General features: G+C 45.6%; 1 protein-coding gene across 1 annotated transcript in view; it reads left to right on the top strand.

Annotated features, from left to right (window-relative positions):
- Positions 1-20,159, top strand: part of LOC144170361 (acetyl-coenzyme A synthetase, cytoplasmic-like) — a 64,346-nt gene that overhangs the window by 28,005 nt on the left and 16,182 nt on the right. Inside the window, exons 6-7 of the mRNA XM_077700122.1 lie at positions 1,615-1,720; positions 19,243-19,358. Of these exons, the coding sequence (XP_077556248.1) occupies positions 1,615-1,720; positions 19,243-19,358 (222 nt within the window). The remainder of the gene's footprint in view (positions 1-1,614; positions 1,721-19,242; positions 19,359-20,159) is intronic.

Below are 20,159 nucleotides of genomic sequence, written 5' to 3'. Positions count from 1 at the left end.
ACTACATCTGTTCCGCCGCAGTCAGGTCAATTCTTGGCCTTTCCGTGACATTACCTCAACTAACGGCCCGCGGTTATCTGCATTCGACTTCTTTCCGTACCGTTCTTCGTTATCCACCTGTCGTATAAATTTATATATTGCAAAACTGCTTAACGGGGACCAGCATGCTCTGAGCGAGAAACTGTGGAGTGTGATTGCGATGTTTTGTTGATGGCCTCGACAAATTCCGAGAAGGTGCCAGAATGTACGTTTTATTCGTTCTCGCTACAAGTCGTGCACGCAATTCAAGTAATGTGTCTTGGTGAGTTTCGCAGGTTTAAGAATGCGAAAAGAATGTTTCAAAATTTTTCTGTCGCCTAGAAAGTGGTGTAAACAAATGCACGCGAAACCTCTGTGCACGTGTCAAATAATTACCGGAACAATGTCTGTAAATATCTGTACACGTGCCTCATGAGACATAAGCGCTGATGCGTGAGATACCACGGCGACGTCTTCTTTAAAAAGGACGGAAAAACATAAAATCTCCACATGGGTATTTCGCCTAACGCTCTCTCAAAGGGTTACGACAGTTTGTTCTTTTATTGAGTGTGGGAGGGGGAGGGGGTACTTTTTACTAAAGACCTTTGAACGTAATATCTAGAATAAGTAAACCCGTGCGGCTGCTGTGGTGTATCTAGAATGGATAAAGAAATAAGTCAACAACAATAATAATGCTGGCAATGATTCATGGGAGTATGGCATTAAAATAGGCGTTTTTATTTTTATTTATGCATTTTTTAAATTTTCGCGCTGCCTGCCACTTTTTTAGATGTTTGTAAACAGATACAGGACTGACCGCAGAGACTCGTATCGACAATTTGCGTCACTAGGACAGGGAAAGAAAACGAATAGGAAGTTGCAACAAAAGTGCCACAGAGCGGAGATTTCAACAGGTGATTTGCCCTCGTTAGCTTTCCTGGAAAGTCACGCACGCCACTGCTGCCGCATTATGCTGTTGCTGGCTGGCATGCAGGTAATAAATACCGCCGTTGGTTTGGCGTCTGAGCAGTGGTCGTACGGTGAGAATGTCCCCACCAAACTGGGAAACCTTGGAGACATTTCCTTAGCTTTCTGGTCCGACAAGGCTCGCATAAAGGTATAAATCGATGGTATGAGGTCACGTGTTCAGCCCATGAAACAAATCGGCACTGTAGCGTGATAAAAATATCACTAGGAGGAAGAGGGAAGGTATTCTTGATTTATGAAATTTATGAAATTTATGAAACGCTAGCATTGCTCGAAATTTCATCACTCTCGTCGGTAATGAGCACAGTATACAGTACTACGAAATTCGTTTCAAGCATACAATTTGCATTCAATACGGAGTCGCTTCAACGATTCGAGGACACGTCGTCTGAGCTGATGATTGCATCCTGCTATGCAAAGGTGACGCGTTCTGAGCTCTATATAAGTTTGAGCGACCCTCGGCCATTTATTATGTTCTTGTGATGATTGGTCAACGAAAATATCGAGGTCTGATCATGCCTGCCAGATCGAGCCTGTTGTGGTGTACGTGGCTGGTTGAGGGACTGTTGTTTCTACTCCTCTTTGATAAAACATTGCCTCAACGTGCAGAGACCACACCGTCGAATCCTGCATCGTGCTTCGCCACCTTCTGTCAAGCGAACTCCGGTCTGGTGGCAGCCTGCTGAACGGATTCTCAAAGGAATCTTTTGAAATTGTGAGTGCAAAAAACGCCACTGCTTTCTAGACATATATATATTTTCCCAAACACAAAAAATGCGAGGAAACTTCGTTTGTAAGGTGACATCAACGGCGGAAAATTTCATTACTACATAGAAAGGGTTAAATGGACAAAAAACTACCCGTTCGATGTGCAAAAGCGGCCGCGCTGAAAGATGTGTGCAAAGGAAAAAGCATTTTTTTTATTTAATGCAGCCTCTGTTCTCGTAACATGTACCGGAAGATTTCCGCCTAAAAATAACTCGGATAAAAATTGTATGGTCATTATCAGGAGCGCACCAATACCTTTCTGACAGCACTGAGGCCATAGGGAGTTCACATATACGCACTTTGTGAGTGTTATGTTTCTCTACATTTATATATATATATATATATATATATATATATATATATATATATATATATATATATATATATATATATATATATATATATATATATATATATATATATAAACGAGTAAACGAGGGGGCTTTGAAGATGGCCACCAGATAGAAATAATACTTTGGAGAAGGTAGCGCCCTCAGACCTCTGCCAACGTTTTGAAATATACAAGTCCCCTTGTCGAAACGTTGGCAGAGGTCTGAATTACATCCAACAGCTGTTCAGGATGCCTAACGCATCGCCCCTATATGACGTTAAACGCATCCTTGATGCGACGCACGTCGGCTCTCCCATGGGTCAAGGACACAACAGGAAATTGCTACGGCGCCTATGTTTCCGGCGCGTGCACAGCAATGAACGTCGAAATTGTAAGAGACTTTATGTCGCCTGCTACGGTAGCTCGAGCCAAGGTAGCAGTTCCATTTGAGAGCTGCATGATAAAATTACGTTGAAAACCGTTGCCCCTCTAATGCGGCATTTTACGCCCCTATGAATCACGAAATTTGTTCATATGTATTAACCACTCACCCTGGGCACGTGAAAACGTTTGCCCGAATGTTAACTTTTGGTATTTTGAAAAAAAAAAAATCGCCGAATTCTGCGTTTATCATCAATGTTTCTTAATTTCTGATGATTTTCATTTTGACGCCCATGCAACAACGAGCTTTCCGAATTTTTATTGCCGGACTAGGCGGTATCGCCGCGGAACGCCAACCAGCGTTTATCTTTCTTTATTTCGCGCCGTAGCATAAGCGGCGTACTTGACTGCAAGCGAACAGTTGTCCACAGGTGATGAAGTTACGATGCTTTGCCGTCACCGGCTTCATTATGGGCGTTCTCCCCACTGATCGTTGAGGACTCACTCGCAAAAAAGGAATGAGAAGCAAACCATGATCAGGAGGCATTTGCACATGAACAAGCACTTCCCTCTCCTTGCGAGAGAACGACGAGTAGTCTAGTGGGAAGAAGAGTTTAACCTTTTTCATGACGATGATGGTTATGAAAAACCCGAACTAAACATCATCGCCGTTGCCGTGAGTTGTGGTTTGTTAAAGAAGTCTGATGTATGCTCCTCGTCCGTCGCGCACCACAAGCAGACTTGACATGTGAAGAATCTAGACGGTTCTTTACAGTCCTTTACAGAATGGTTGTTTACAGATACAATTACGGTTTTACGTTAACAGAAAAAATATAAAGAGGATGGGATACTGCCTCGTGCTGCCATTGTCGTAACGAGCTGCGTTGGCGACGGGGAATAGGCAACGTGCGACCACCGCTGCGCCTAATGGCATTTATTTTACTTTCCCACGCCTTTTCATGCGCTTGGCCAGGAATTTTTCGGCGTGAGCTAATGTTCGTTGAAATGGTCTTATACTACAAATTGCTATTTCAACACACCCATCCTCCACTCCCATCTCCCCTACCCGATAACCGCCTCAACTGCCACTTCTGTCCCTCTCTCAATACTACCAACCACATGGTGTGGGCTTGTCAAAATACCCCATCGCTCACCCCAACCCCACCTTTCTCCGAGCAGTAGGAGGGCCTGCTTACGAGCACCCATCATGCTGACCAAATCTTTCGGGTCACCCGTGCCAGGGCTGGAGTCAAGGCACATGGGTACCAGGACTGAGCAACTCGCTCCAGCGAGGAACGGCTCTAACACCGTCGTTTGCTCCATTAAACGTTATTCTCTCTCTCTCTCTCTCTCTCTCTCTCTCTCTCTCTCTCTCTCTCCTCTCTCTCTCTCTCTCTCTCTCTCTCTCTCTCTCTCTCTCTCTCTCATCTCTCTCCTCTCTCTCTCTCTCTCTCTCTCTCTCTCTCTCTCTCTCTCTCTCTCTCTCTCTCTCTCTCTCTAGTCACATCATACTCTCATGCTTTATAAAACGACAGCAAGGATTGCTCACGGCAGGCGCCTTTACGCCATTGAATTATTATATACTTCGCATCCCCACTCTCCTTCGGAGAAATATTTCATGTAGTGCGTTCTACCATGCTACGCAAGTTAAATTGTCTGCCGATGACTGCGCAATCATACGTGCAAATCTGGACACCCACAGGCATATTATTCGAGGGTGACATTCCACTCGGAGGTATTGATTGATTGATTGATTGATTGATCGATTGTAGGGTTTAACGCGCCGACGCAACGCAGGCGATGAGGCGCGCCGTAGTGGAGGGCTCCGGATTAATTTTGACCACCTGGGGATCTTTAACGTGCGCCGAAATCTCGTACACACGGGCGTTTTTGCTTTTCGCCTCCATCAGAAAAGCGGCCGCCGCGGCCGGGAATCGAACACGCGACCTCGTGCTCAGCAGCGCAACGCCTCAGCCACTGAGCCACCGCGGCGGGTCCATTCGGAGGTAGCTATAGAACTGGCATTTCCTCTATACGCCCAGAGCCCCCAACTCTTTTATTTCGGAAACCCCTTATATTCGGTGTAGAAATTGCTGTAAGGAACTCGCAGTTCGGCCTCACTGGTGGCCGAGGTGCAGAATCTCTACTTCTGACACGAACGCCCTGGGCTTTACCCCGGCAATTCTAAATAGATATATTGGGTAAGCAATAGATGGGGTGTCTTGGAAAAAATTCTCAGTTGATCCGAGAACAAGGCCTTACAGAACGAGCTAGAGCAGTGACATCATTCAAGCCAGCGGTGACATTGGCTGTGGTGGCACTGCGTTCACGCTGCTGCCGACTTAGTTGTGAGGAAGAAATCAAGTTGAAGCGCTACTCATTCTCTCCTGCGCCCTCATCTGCCAGCGCTCGTTGTCTCGACGCGTCCCGTCACATTTTGTACGCGTTGTACAATGGAGTGTGCAGCGACTGTTGGGCCGAATAAGCGGCAAAAGAGCGTGAAATGAGAATGGTCGCGATGAAATTCATATCCTGGAGGACAAAAAAAGGAGGCAAAGGCAGTCAACGCCACTGCAAGAGCGAGCAAACGGGCGGTTAGAACCTAAAGCACATTTGATGCGGTGTGTGAGTGGCGTGCGAGAAACGCCGAGTGTGTGTGTGTGTGTGTGGGGGGGGGGGGGGGGTCATCTAACGCCGGAGCAAGGCATGCGTATCGGACCAAGCCTACTCTCGAGTTCACGTTGGAGAGGAATAAGATGCTCATGCATTCTAGAAGACCCACCAATGCATATTTTATTATTTTGTTTAAGCCCCGTGATTTTTCACAGGAAAGTGTTTTATTGCCGGGTACACGAAGACATCGCTGACGTCATATCCGTCACGGAAGTGACGCCAGTACAACGAAGCAAGCGGCCTGTAGAGGGTGCACCCCTGCACACAGGGTCTTCTTGCGGGGAAGGAACATTTAATGCTAAAGAGTACGTTATACTTAGGGTTCTTTGTTTTCGAGTTTTATATTTTAACACGCGAGTGTTTTATGCCGCGACACCCCAAGATTTCACTGACGTCATATCCGTCACCGAAATGACGGCAGCACACCTTTGCCGAAGCGACCCGCCAGCAGGACGTCGCTTGCCAAGCACACCCACAATACAGCCACTGACCCGCAAATCATGCTCAGCTACACATTTCGCTGCACATTTCACTTTCGTATTTGACTGATTCCTACGACAGAGGGATCAGCCAGGGTTTTTTATGTGTAAAACTGCTTCTCGGATTAATTACACAGATATTTTTTTCTCACAGAGAGAGAGTAAACTTTATTCAATTTGCCAGCTGTGTAGCTTAGTCGTCGGCCGTGAGCCCTTGGGCTCTGGCAGCATCCTCAGCCAGCTGGACGGCCCAGAGTTGATCTTCCGGGCTGGTGCAAAGGAAATTTATTCATTATCCGTAACCGTAGCAAGGCAGCGCGGTAGACGGATCCGCGCTCATAACAAGAGACGGTTGGTGCGCTCTGGTAGCGTACACGGATATGAGGGGTGGGTGGGTGCCAGCTGAACGGGAACTATTACCGGGACCTACGACTTTAATCTGCGCAGTCTCAATAAGTGCGTCTAATTATTAAGTACCTCGTTCCCGCGGTGACGTATCTTATTCGCTCTGGGAAATAGAATGATCTACATACACATTGTCCCGTTTGCGTTTAGCCTGCAGAAGACCCCGACGCATGTCTACTGCGCGCCTGCCTCCGAAAGCGCTCTTTCATTACTCACAAGGGATATAATAACACAGGTCAAACGATAGAGCGCACTGCGTCGATATTGTTTCCGGGCACGGACGAAGTAATTTATCGTGAGGCGGGTTCGTTTGATCGTTCGAAAGAATTGACAGTTACAACAGCTGGATTTTTAGGATAAAACACCACATCCTCTATTTGGGCGACAGTTAAGATTGCGCACCCACTCCTTCAAAAACCCGACTGTCGTCGACCATCTCCCTCCTCCTTCTCCTCCCTCCTCCCCCCTCCCCTCGCGCCAAGAAAAAGCAAAGGCGTTTTCATGCATGTCAAGGTATGCCACCAGCACGCGGCTTTTTGAGTCCGGCCATGTGTTCTCAGTTGCCTCCCTGTCTTGACCGTATACAGTCAATACCCGATCTAGCGAAGTCACCGGTAACCCCGAATTATTTCGTTGAATCGACAACTTCGTAAAATCGGGAGTGTCATATTACAGGCAGTTGATTCCATAAATTCAATGTTTAAATATAAAGGCACATGCCATCGTCACATGACGCGTTATCTATCATGACATCGTAACTGCGGCGGCAGCGACGCTCGCCTGCCGATCATTTTAATTTACAATGCGCTAATAGTCTGCCGTGAGAATAATAACAGAGCCGGGGCTGGCCCTGTAGTCGTCGCACCCCAGCAGCGTGCGAAACACAGACCTTTTTGTTGTTCCACTTTCCCGCTGAGCTTTTGTCATATTTTTGAACCACGTAAACAGGGCTTCATCCGACTTCTCATGCTTGGTGGTCTTGAGGTTCTGTTTCTTCGATGCGGTCCAAAATGAAGTGGCATGAATGACGCCGTCCTTTCCTTTAAAAATTTCGGGAAGCGTGCTGGTCGGGATGCCGTGGTCTGCGGCCACGGGAGTGCTGAGGTTATCTTGAAGAGCTCCGTATAAACGAAACTAGATGCCTCGTTTTTTTCTGACGTGGCGCAATAGTCTTCATGGCGTTCTGACTAAACGCATTCGGAAGTTTTCCTTTTCAAACGTGTTCGTTTGTCGAAATACTTCGTTAAATGGGGAATGGCGCTGAACCTATTTCGTTAGTCCGAGTTTATAAAAGCATTGAGCCGTATAGGCCCCTGCGGAGGAATCCGTATTTGTTCGTTAGATCGGGAAACTCGTAAGATCGGGTTTCGTTAGATCAAATTTTGGATGTACGTGCAGACTGGCTCGGTATCTCAGCATCAGTCCATATTTCTTCGTCCAGGTCAACGCGCCGTTTAACACTGTAACAGCAGCCGAACGTTGGGCAAGCTGTTTTTTCATAATTATACATAGTCACATCCCGCGATAAATTCGATGGGAGCACGAGGCGTAAGGACTATTAAGCACCTCTGTCGTCCGTATCTTTTTGTGTGTTCTTGTATGTTTCTGCGAGACAGGGTGTTATGTATAATTTAACATTTAGGACAGCTGCGAGATTCTTACCGAATAAAGTGACAAACGAGCCTTAACGGCACTTTACGTTGCCTACGCTGAGAGCCAAAAAAAAAAAACTGGGTGGTAATCTTGGCACCTCGGAGGTAGGTTACAACCACAGTAGTAGTTACTGGCGGGTCGGATGGCCAGTTGGCGTAGTGGAGGAGGAGTTGGAATAAATATAAACTCCCCGCAGAAATGAATGCGGAGGACAACTAGTGGAGAGAATGTATTTTCGACCTCCTTTTCCTCTTCCTGCCCTTACCCGTGTTTCGCCTCTGTACCTGCAATGAGGTGCAGATGAAGTGTGCCCACATCGCCAGGGCAGAGGTGTCCCGCCTAACGAAGGCCTGCACAGCATGAACACGCTGCTCATCTTTATATTTCTCATCCTCCTCTTACGCACTGAATTCGGACCTCTGAATGCGAGCGCCTACTGGACAAACCATAAAACCACGCAGCGAGCCCTGTGAACGCTTTCGTGCTCGCCGGTTTGTTGCGACCGCGAGAGGAGAAAAAAGCCCATTAGCTGTAGACGGAGGAATCAGAAGAAACAAGAGCAAGCTGCAACGACAGCGGCATTGAGTACAGTGCAAACCAGCTGCACGAGTCCGGCCCCGCTTCCAGCGGAGCCCAACAAACTGCAAACAGCTGTGGCTGTTTTCGGTCTTTCGTTTCCTAAGTGCAGACTTTGACGTTACGGGACGGCGGTGCCGCGCTGTGAATATCGCGGCGCTAGAGCGCTGCGTTCACAAAGGTCAGAGGCTGCTTATCTGGAGCTCGAGTGGAGAGTACAGTTCCAAGCTGACTGCACGGTTGTTTTGAATAGATCAAGTTATGGTAGTAGTGACTCCGAAATAGACAGGTCACGAGTGATCGTGTCGTTCAACATCTATAAGTACCGTCAACTAAAAAAATTGCTGATTAAAACAGACACAGACACTCAAATAAGAAGGGCACAATGTCCTCTTTTTAAAGCGAAGCTTCAGAGTCCTCACTGATGCCATTGTACGCCAGTGCACCCTGCAGAAAAGCCAACTTTCTCTGACGATGATGATGAATGATCGGGATGAAGTGAAAAAAAAAAAAAAAACGCTTACCATGGCCGCAGTTATTTTTAATTGCGATACTACCCTTTCGCATAAAGCGATGAACCTGAGTTCCTTGCATAATTAAGCTGGCGTCTATCCGATTGCTCCATTTCGACATGAGGGATGCGAACGCCCAGCAGCAACTACCGCGCTTCGCGCCGTATACACCCCAAACCCAAACGTTAGTTAGGCCTACGGAGTGCACACCCGAGAGGTGCTGTGGGTATCCCAGAACAGTGGTGCGTACCTCCAGAGTAGCGCATAATCGCAGTGTGGGATTGACCAACCAAATAATCCGTCACGGGAAAGCTTCGCGTTCAACCATCGTTGTTAGTAGGAGCGGTGCATGATTTTTCCTTGTAACGTCACCGGTGCCTCCCCATTCAGTGTACTGGCGGGAAAAACAATCGTATGCAATATATGCACGAAAGCTTCTCCGCATTTTATGTTTTACTGCTCAATACGGATTAACTGACAGCAGCGCATATTCAGTGTTCTGTCGTCTTCTTCTTCAATGTTCTGTCTTCTTCTGTGCATCACTCTTAGTCAATTCCTGGTTATACGACCCACATACAGGCGGGCCGCCACGTCACTTTAAAGCCGCTTATAAAGCGGCGGTTCAGGCGGCCTCGAACGCAAGCGGCCCAGCGTTTAAGCGGCCCTCTTGCGGGCCGCCTAACCAGAGGGCTACCTAAATCCCGGGCCGTGTGTTCGGCGGGCCATTGGCCGTAATTTTTCTACGCAGCACATTATGCTAACCTATTACCGCTTACGAAGCGGCCCCCAAATCATACGGCCACTCAAATAAACGTCTTTGTTGCTTTTCACAAAAAAAAAAATGGAAAAGAAAACCACTCAGGCATAATAATTTTATTCGTTTTTTTTTTCGCTCGCATCGCCAGGCCAACGCCAGCACCCCGCGACGAATGCTCTAACGCATGTTGCATCATAGAAAACCCACAAAGTACACACGAGCACAGACACACAACCCTACGGAGAATCGAATCTGGGTCGACTACAACGCAACAGGCGAATATCATAACCAGTGCGCCACGACCCACGGGCTGCTGGGGAGTGAAAACATGGACTTATAAGTTTACTGCATGCTGTTGCGCGTCAAGCAGGAGTCTTAAATAACACATTCGGTGGCGAGTGGCTTTCTTTAGACTGCCATTTTTGAATCGCTGTGCCAAATACTCATAATACTACGGTTTGCGGGAATTGAAGTACATTGCTACGAGCTGGAACCTTTTGTCATGCTGTGTGCCCGTTCCAACTTGCAGGGCTTTATTCCACCCATGCAAACGGATTTGATAACAGTTCTTCTGCCTTGTTACCAAAAGTATATTCTTGGTCATTAGAGGAAAGTGCCCTATCGCAATGCTTGCAAAATAACTAACACGTAAGGTGCACTGTCGTGCTGAAAATAAGAGCTGTCTCGTCACGAGTGGCAAGTATACCAAGCATGAAATGGTGTACTGAATTTTTTGTGCTCGTCGTAGCTCTTCTGATAATGTGGTTACATGCCTTGACCTTTATTTTTGTAATAGGGGGGCGTAGTAAATTATGCATCTGATAATGTAATTAGCCAATATTAAATCACTCACTTTATATAACACTATGTCGCGACGCCTGCAGAATTGCTGCGTTGACGGCGCTCCAACGCCCAGGTAAGGAGCCTTCGAACGGCCCTTTCAATATTGCGTTTCTTTTTTTATGGATCGCGAGTACACAAAGAATATCTTAGCGTTTTCTCGCGCAGACGGGATAAGCGCTCGGCCGTGTAACTTGTAACGCCCTGCATTTCCAGAAAAATACAGGTTTCGCGGAAGTTTCACCCTTAATCGTTATAATATCGTAAATGAGGATCATTGGTCAGACAAAATTTTGAGAAACTAAAATCAAGAAAAACATAAGAAAAAATGATGGAAAAGGGCGAACCGTATAACGCCCTGCATTTCCACAATAATGCAGATTTTGCGGAAATTCCACGTGTAATCGTTTTCATAGCGTAGATGGACATAATTGGTCAAACAGAATTTTTGAAAAACTAAAAAACAAGAAAAATATTAAAAATACGGAAAATGGTGAGCCGTGTAACGTCCTTCATTTACAAAAAAATGTAGATTTGGCGCAAGTAACACCTGTGATCGTTATAATAGGGTAAATGGAGATAATTGGACGGACAGGACTTAGATAAAACAAGAAAATTGGCTCTAAAAGACTCACACTCAAGAGAAGCGGCATAAGAATGCTGAGCATTAGTAGACAATTCACTGAATTTCTGCAATTTTTTCGGAGTAGCCTCATTTCATTCGCGCTTTTGTTATTAACGAGTTATGTGATTGTACGTGGAAGCGCAAAGTCACATTTCAGCATTATCAACATTTTCAAGGCCGTTCACCAAAACCATAGCACTTGGGCATGAACGCACCCTTGTGCATCTGAAGTTTAGACCGTATAAAACAATGCCACCAATAAATAGGCTGCAATGGCTGCAATTGCACTAACACATTTGTAATTTGTGCACTTCTGGAACATCTTCATGACCTCAGTTTCCATGCAATGAGGTTTTACCTTTATAATCTCAGTGTTTTGCCACCTGATTTATCAGGCGTCGATAGACATACCGCGAAATAAAAAAAACTTATATTCGTAATGCCATGTTGCAAGCAAAGCTGTAAAGCAAGTATCTGTATACCTTAAACGTATACGGATCTTGAGGTGATAGTCTACTCATACAAGCTTGGGACATGAACAGAGGACGGAGTTGGGTATGCAAATGTTAAGTAATTTGACATTCTCGAATTCATGTGCATGCAAAAGTGTGAGATGAAAAATATATAAACGGCACCATGTCGAAGGAACGATGTTTTCTTTTTATTTGATATCCAAAATACAAATATGAGCACGAAAGAGTTATACTGAAATAACAAATACAAACATTAGCATATTTCCCTTATGGAACACAGAAATGAAGATATTTCTCTCCGGAGGAGCAAATAAGGACCTGTCAAGATAAAATTATTGTTTTGATTTATGGAATTTTCAGCAGCTTGCAGCTTACAAAACAGGTAGAAAACTCATCTTTTTTAGAAGCTACTGACTGTATAATGCCCAATGTTTGGCCTAAAGCTGACGGGTATCTCATGTCCTTAATGTAATATATTACAAAACAAAAAAAAAGTACTTTCTCCGGGCTTCAATTATGGTCCAGGTACACCACTTCCGATGATGTAGATGACCTTTGTAGAATCTCCCCAAGCAATCTTTGGCCCGGGAGATGCTGCTTCTGAAATTTCGTCGCACTGGATGGGAAACAGCGTTGTAAACATTTCAAAAACGTTGAGTCACGGGTAGCAATCTCTTGTGTTGGCACTGCGTGAAGAAAAAAAACGGCAGGGGAAAAAGTGACCAGGTACAAAATGGTGGTGTTATTTATCGGCGGTACAACAGTATAGCCTGAAGGGGCGCAGCAGAAGTATCACCAACGCCTTAGCAGATATGTGAAAATATCATAAATCAGGCAAGTGCATCGCTGTAGTTTAGGCAATTAGTTCTTTCTTAATGCTTGTAGATTCAAACGTTCTCCAAAAGGAGGTTTTCTTCATATTACATACGAAGGCCGAGCGCTTTTTCAGTGCAAAAGCGTGCGAGAAAACGTTGCCATAATTTTATTTGACACCGACACGTCAACTGGACGTCGTAACGAAACTGTTCGCTGTTACATGAGGAGGGTAATGTGCCCTAGTTTCATTTTATGAAACAATTTCCTCGAATAGTATAGCGCAAAACATTTTATGAAAGATAGAACAAAATTGCTAGCAGTAGGTTCTGCTACAGCACAGGTAAACTGTGCGCACGGAGCAACAGCCAGCGCATCGGTAACACTAGAAGCCACCGCTTCTACCGACCTCTACGCCGGTGACGCGCCGCGTTTGCGCTGCCAATGCTATCGTGTTTCTGCAAACCGCGAGTTGACACTCCAGACAGGCGACATCCGTGCTGAACACAACAAGATGGGGGCTGGTGTTACTCATAAATATTGCTTCATGGGAAAACTTTACAACTTAAACGCACCGTAATGAAGTTTAGAAATCGCCACAGAATAACGTGCCAGAAAAGTCACTAGCCGAAACGACGACTCGAAAACCTAGTTACGAAAAAACGTTACCTAACTTTTTGCTACGCCTACCGAAAATGACAAGCAGTGCCATGGCCATTGAGCATTGAAAAATACAAAATTCAAACTGGGTTTTATGTGCCTTGTCCTGAACAATGAAACACGTTAAAAAATGCAATTTCTTTATGGTACCACGGTACTTATTACGGCAACGGAAGTACCTCACATGTGCAAGCGTTTTCATTTTTCGCCTGGATTCCAAAGCGGCCGCCGCACTGGGAAACCGAATCCTCTCTATAAAGCACGTCAAATTTACCGCACGACACCGGGTATCGCAGAACAACGGTTTTGGCGCGGGCTTCTTACGACGATGAAAAAGGCATAATTTCGTGGCCATTACAACTTGACTGCAAACACTAATTTTTACAGTCTGCGCCCCCCCCCCCTTCCAACCCCTCGAAAAAAAAACAAGAAATCCAGGGCCTTACCTATCCGTTCGTGTTCAACCGGACTATGCCCGCAAAAGACACACCAGCCGGCTTGACATGGCGCCGCTACTTGGCTTGCGTTCCCAGTGGTCCTAATAAACCCATCGCATTCGCAGTTGTTTCCACTATTACACCGACCTCGAAGCATACATTTGATGTCAGCGGAAGCGAACGTGTATGAACTGTCTATGAACTGAGTATGAACTACACAGAGCAAGAGTCAAAAAGCGCGTGACCCCAACTTGCTCCGAGATGAAATTCCTCCATACTGCGCACGTGCGCGATAGCGACAAATCACCGGACCCCAACTCGCCGCGCGCGAACTTTTTCCCACTCCTACTGCGCATGTGCGCGCGAGATTTTTTAAAATCTTTTTTGGCTTTCGCCGGTTCATCGGGCGCGCGTCGTTGGCCACCGCAAAGGAAGCTTGCGGGCCATTGTGTGAGGAGAGATACGCGCATGCGCCGCAAGCCACACATATCGCTCGGACCTTCACGATTGACCCCATTTTTTATTTATTTCCTGGCGGCAGACTGTCTGCTATTTTACAGCCGTGACACGGGCTGTTGGCGCAGCATATAAGCGTGCTGCAACCACCTGAGATTTTGTCACGGAAAAGAAGTCTGTCAGGGCCTCTTATATCACGCTATTGAGACTGCCCACTACATATAAATAGGACGCCATCCAGGACGCGACTAAGAGCGTGTATACATATGTGAATGTTTCAGTATCAGTGTTTCGGAGGCGAGACGTGCTGCACTAAAGAACTCCAACATGTTCACCCCTCTTAGAGTGACTTAGCACAAAACTGTGTAAGCAAGGCTATGCTTATTTTTCGACTCGTCGTGAAAAAAACTCAGCTTTGTAGATGCTTTGCTTTTGTTGCGATTAAGCGTCCATCGAATGTGTTCGTTTCTGCAAACGGCAAGGAAGCCAGACAATAGCCGCGTGATTGCTGGAATCACGTCACTGAAACACACAAACAATGCCACAGTTTTAGAATAACACTATAGTAAAGAGAGAAAGATTACAGCACTAACATTTGGCGGCAAGTGCAGCTGTCCAGCTCATCTCAGTTCTTTCCGGACGGATTAATGCGGAATTCTTGAGCGTTACGCAAACTACTTTCCCGCAGCTATTATGGCAGGGGACAACTTGCTTTGTGCGCGGTGTTAGTTCGACTAGATTGTTCTACTGGGTTCCAGGGACATGGACACTATCCGCCATAACCTTATCTTTTGACGATGATTAACGCAAAAATTAATAAGAGTTCTGCAAAGTAGTCTTGAGGTGTTCGTATTCAACTGGACTCCTTGCTCTTTGCGAAATGTCACTTTTTCTGCAATCTCTTTACGAAGTTCCTGCAGATGTTTCCTGGCAACTTAATCTAAGGAGTGGAAGTGCCTATTGACCTCGTTCTAAAAGTGTTTTAGAAGTTAAAGAAAGTTGAAAGATAGGTTGTAGAGCCTTTTAATTAAAGGGTCTTTGGTAAATAAATGACATTTTATTAGAGATATGGCAAGGACACTTAGGCACTTCTTATGATGTAGGGATTGGGAAAGCATGAGCGCCCAATTGCGGAACGTGCACGTGTCTTCTCATTATTTATCATGATCCTTTGCTCTTTGTGTATTTCTTTTTTTCTTTCGGTTACCACGACTCAGCGCACAACCGCATTCACTTGCCCAAGAAGAAAAATGAAAGTCAGCGGGAACATACTTTGGTAGTCGCCTGATGCTAATTGAGTTATTAGTGTGCAGCATGCGTGTGGGATGTTGTGCCGCGTGGCATCCCACACCTTTTGCGTTTCGTCCAGCAGCCGTGCACAGACCCTTGAGCGTCGCCGAAAGCGCGAAGCCTGCTCGCGCGTGCACAACGCGCGCAAACGGTGCTCCCTCCAGTGATATGCGCGTGCCTGGAAGTGAAAGGCACTGGCCCAAACGTCGCTTTTACACTAATTTTCAGATGAGCCGTGTTTGCCTAAGGAGCGCGCAGTGGCGCGCCTTATGGACAGACGACCGGGCAGACTTTGGTGGGAGTCACCCAAGAATCCTTACGCATTGATTGTGCTGCTGGGGCCCTTTAACGGCATAGTCTGAAGCGAGCCGTATTGTGGAAACGATAACTCTCGTATTTAGCGCTCTCGCTGAAAAAAGAATGGAACAATTGTAGCAATGTTCGGTTGTAGAACAAAGCATGCTAAAAATGAATTGTGCCTTAAACAATAATGATGCAGAATATTTTGCATATTGTCTCTCAGATAGCTCAGTTAGTTTAATCCGCATTTATATCTCGGGCAAACAAGTGCGTCTTATGTATATACTACTGTATATATAACTATAACTCCCCTCATCTGTATATAGATTACCATAATCGTTTTCACATGTCCTTCATATTGTTAACGTACAGCTGAGGAGGCGGCCAGCACTCTGGTGTATGGGCTCCTGCCTTTTGGCTGTCTCTGGCTCTCAGCTGTATGGAAGTTATGCCAATAAACTTTTACTCCTTTACTCCTTTACTCCTTAACCGATGTTTGATTTCCTGTAGTTCGATGCATCAAGTATGCATGCATTAAACGGCCTCCTGAAAAATAATGAAAAGAGCTGGGGCAAGTCTTAGCCCACGAATTCCCTCCCTTTTACCCCAACGTCGGGGACACCCTCACCTACTTATCTACGTCGTGAAAGGAAATTTCTATGGTAATTAAGAACACGAGAAGTTAATTCCTGATGACTTATCAATCCATAAATCCTGACGACACCAGTTTCAAAAGAAGCTGGTCTCGTTTCTTCCTTTAGTTTCAAAAAGCGCTAAAGGATGTAATTTAAATATCCGAAGTCTCGAGTGAAACGTCGCCGGCGTTTTAACATTTATAGAGCCCAATCATGGTAGTTCCATGCTTCAAGTACACATTGGCATCAAAATTATTGATTAATTTAGCGAAGTGCACAAGGAATCGTTTTGTTTTGTTTTTTTTAAGTGAATAACTTGGAGGATGGGCGGTGAGTGTCAAGATTTTCTGTCTTTAGGGCTTTGTTGGGCTACAGAAAAACGCGTTTGCTTTTTCTATGCCCGATAATGTGCGAAACGTGCCGCAGCTTCACGGTAAGCACCGATAATGAATTATGTTATGCCCGTGATAATTTTCAGAGCCTTTGTACGCTATAAAGACAAGCCTACAGACACGAAAATCTAGGCGATGTGAGAGGAATCTTTGCAGTACAAAACAGACCTCCATCGCTTATTTTCGTTTTGTTTGGTTTGACTTTTAATTATTTTTAAGCATTTTTCGTTGTTAGCTAATTGAAGAAAGTCAGCATCAATATCCAGGTACCGATTGATTATAGGGTTCAACGAGCTGACGCTGCACAGGCGATGATGCACGCCGTAGTGGAAGACTCCGGATCAGTTTTGACCACCTGTGGATCTGTAACGTGCACCGAAATCTCGAACACACAGGCGTTTCCGCTTTTTGCCTTCGTCAGAAAAGCGGCCGGCGAGACCGGGAATCGAACCCGCGTAACTGGGCTCAGCAGCACAACGCTTTAAGATCCAGGGATGGTAGGCGTTTGTTTTCTCTTTGATTCTTACCTTGTTTATTCAGATATTAACTTCAACATCAATCACAGCTGCGTACATTGTGCATGCCACTAAATTATCGACTTTTATGGGCCTAATTGGTCACATTGAAAGGGAACGAAAAGGGCTGTTGCATTGACCAGTAAGGTTGTATACCGATACCCCAAATAGTTCAATCGTGTCCAACGACAGAACACGATTTGCAGCAGCAAAGCCACTTTCTTGCCAATGCCCTGAAGCCTTCAGTTTAACGTAGATACCCTGAAATGAAAAAAAAAAACATAAAGCAAGGGGGGACTGAGACGACTTAATCACTTCGCCAACTTTCATTTTAGTTAGCCTAATTTGTTTTTTTTTGTTTTTTTGATAGACCGTGTAGTTGTAAACATTTAGGAAATCCCGTCAGCTTTCAATGCGTTGGCCGCTAGGGGAGGAGTTTGGTTACAGAAAATTGTTGTAACCTCTGTTTTAGGGGAACTACTTAGAAACAAATTATACGATGTTAGACTGCTCAAATGACTACACCACCATGGAAGCTTTATCCTTGCGCGTATTGCGAATAACTGTCAGCCGCGATTTCTATGCAAATAATATGAAGTCCCTGTTCATAAGCCACTCCAGCAGTATCTCAGGACCGCCGTGAAACAGAGAGTCCTATGTTAATCTGATAGGATAAATCTGCAGTTTCTTTAAGTTTTACCGGCATAATTAACTGAGAAGTGTGCTAAATTTCAAATCACAAAGAATCCTGTGTTGTTCTTGCCCTCGTTCGGACTGCCCCCCCAGTCAATCTGGTTTTGTGTTTTCACGTGGTATCTAATTCACAACGTGCATTGATCCATTTATTTTCTTTTTTTCTCGTTCTGTTCATTATTTACATATTTAAAGTTCCTTCGTGTCTCCATCTGCGGCCCACACCACCTCCCCATCTTGTTATTTTAACAGGCGTCTGTTCTTAACCCCTGGTCTAGACTCTAGTGCCTTAGTAACCTTTGCTCCTCTCTGTAGCGGGGTGATTAATGTGCTTTGCTGCAACGCACAAAATAAAGGGCTCGATCCCTGCTGGCAACTGCCGTATTTGTATGCAGTAAAAGCCAAGGAAACCGTATGCACGATATGTTATGGCATTCGTAAATTCCTTGCCCGGTCTTAATTATTCAGTATTTCTCTCCCTAAGCGCTCAAAATGACCCAGTGGTTTCTTCACAGTATTTAATAAGAAATTCGAGGTCCGCTCTTCAGTGCATCCAATCTGCCCTCCGCCGCGGCCCATACGAACAACTTGTGGCTGAAATCTGATGCTTATATGACACATTAGTCAGGCATAGACATGATATCGTTTTCCAGTGGCTCCCAAGCCACTGCGGCATTACTGGGAACGAACAGGCCGATAGAGCGGCTCATGGCGCCCACACAAGTGCAAGATTGACCCGCATTCCTCTATCACGCACTGATGCAGCAAGGTCGCTGCGGTCCATTGCCCGGGAAGTCACTCTCGCCAAGTGGAATACACCCGAGTTCTCCAACGCTCGTCTTTACTCGCTCGACCCAGATTTGCAGCGCCACCTACCTAATAATGTGCCACGCTCGGACGTCACCTTACTTTGTCGCCTGTGGCTAGGTGTTGCCTTCCCCGGTGCTTACTCCTACACCATTGGAATGGCCAACAGCCCTGCTTGTGATGCGTGCGCCACCGACGAGACGATTGAACACCTTCTGTGCCATTGTGACCGCTTCATAACGCCGAGGCAACAGCTCTCCACCACACTTCGCCGACTCGACGACCTCCCCTTTACAGCGCAGACAATTTTGTGCCATAGGCGTTGTCCGACACAGGCCGAAAAGGCTATAAAAGCCCTACTGCTCTTTTTGAAGGACACGGGCCTGTTTCAACGATTGTAAGGACATTACTATAGTGCAGTGCCCTTAGTTCGCCCATTTTATCAGTGGACCGTATTAGTTTTGTGCATTTTCTGGTTGTGTGCGTTGTTTGTACCGCCTTTATAGTTGCCTGGTCACGCCTTGTGTTTTTTCTACTTTTCTTTCTCTCATTTGCTCCTTTAATATGTACCGCTGTCCTTTCTTTCCCTTTCATTTCCCATATCCCCTCCCCCCTGAGTAGGGTAGCCAACCGGACAGTATTCTGGTTAACCTCCCTGCCTTTCCTATACTATTCCTTCCTTCCTTCCTTCGAGATTGCGGTGGCAGGTGCCTCTTCGGCTTGGTTGCTCATTTAAATCCAACCATGTCTTTACCTTCCAATGCAGCAAAGCGGCACCGAAGACGTGTACTCGTGGTGGCACGATGAAGTCAGCAAACAGAGCAATGTCTGCGACGTTGTCTGGGTCGAGGCTGAAGACCCGATGTTCCTGCTCTACACGAGGTATGTCCCACTTGCCAGCATTGTGGGCTCAGGGCTATCAAAACACATGCTTTACCACGTCATGTAAACACGCGGTGACATATTTTCAAATGCTGCGCAACGACCTTAATGCTTCTATGCACTATCGTGCGATGTCGCCGCGGACACGAATAAGGCTTAAAATACAATACCAACGCGTCTATGTTTCGACATTTGATGAACGCTGGCAATAAATTGGGGGTCACAGCACAGAATTTCTATCTGATTCGCGCAGCTTCATGCAAATACGAAAATATTATTAATCTGTTTACACTTGTCAGCAGAACTTTGGGAGCGCAGCGGAGTGAGGAGCCGAAGTAACAAAGTGTTAACAGGAAACGCACAGAAAAAAAAACGTAGTTGTGGGAAGTTAAAAAGTGCGGAAAACTAATAAACAAAATACTGAAAAAAAGGCTACTGTAGCCGGCAGGTGCAGTTTTGTGAGCCGCAGAAGCTTATCTGTAAGAATAAGGGTATTTCATGGCTTACTTCTTGCACAGTTTACTTACTAGAGGTGGGTGTTTGGGGAGTAATTTGATTGATTTTTTTGAAGTGAATGCAAAGCGAACAACGTTCGAGTAGTTGTGAATCGGGGTGGGTATTTTTGAGTTGAAGCGAATGTTTAGTTATTTCCAAGCAGGAAACTAAAATTTCGAATTCCTTAGGCGTGATTCAGTGACTAGCCCGTAGAATAATGAGTGAAAAAAAGGTTTGCAAAATGTTTGTATATCATGAAACAAACGTACAAAAGCTATTTTGCTGCTTCTAGCTTTATTGGTGATA

This window comes from Haemaphysalis longicornis, unplaced genomic scaffold (genome assembly GCF_048455015.1).
Source record: "Haemaphysalis longicornis isolate Haplotype H1 unplaced genomic scaffold, Haemaphysalis longicornis Haplotype H1 scaffold_2, whole genome shotgun sequence".
Lineage (NCBI taxonomy): Eukaryota > Metazoa > Arthropoda > Arachnida > Ixodida > Ixodidae > Haemaphysalis > Haemaphysalis longicornis.
The sequence above is the reverse complement of the archived record's forward strand: the minus strand, read 5'-3'. Positions and strand labels throughout refer to the sequence as shown.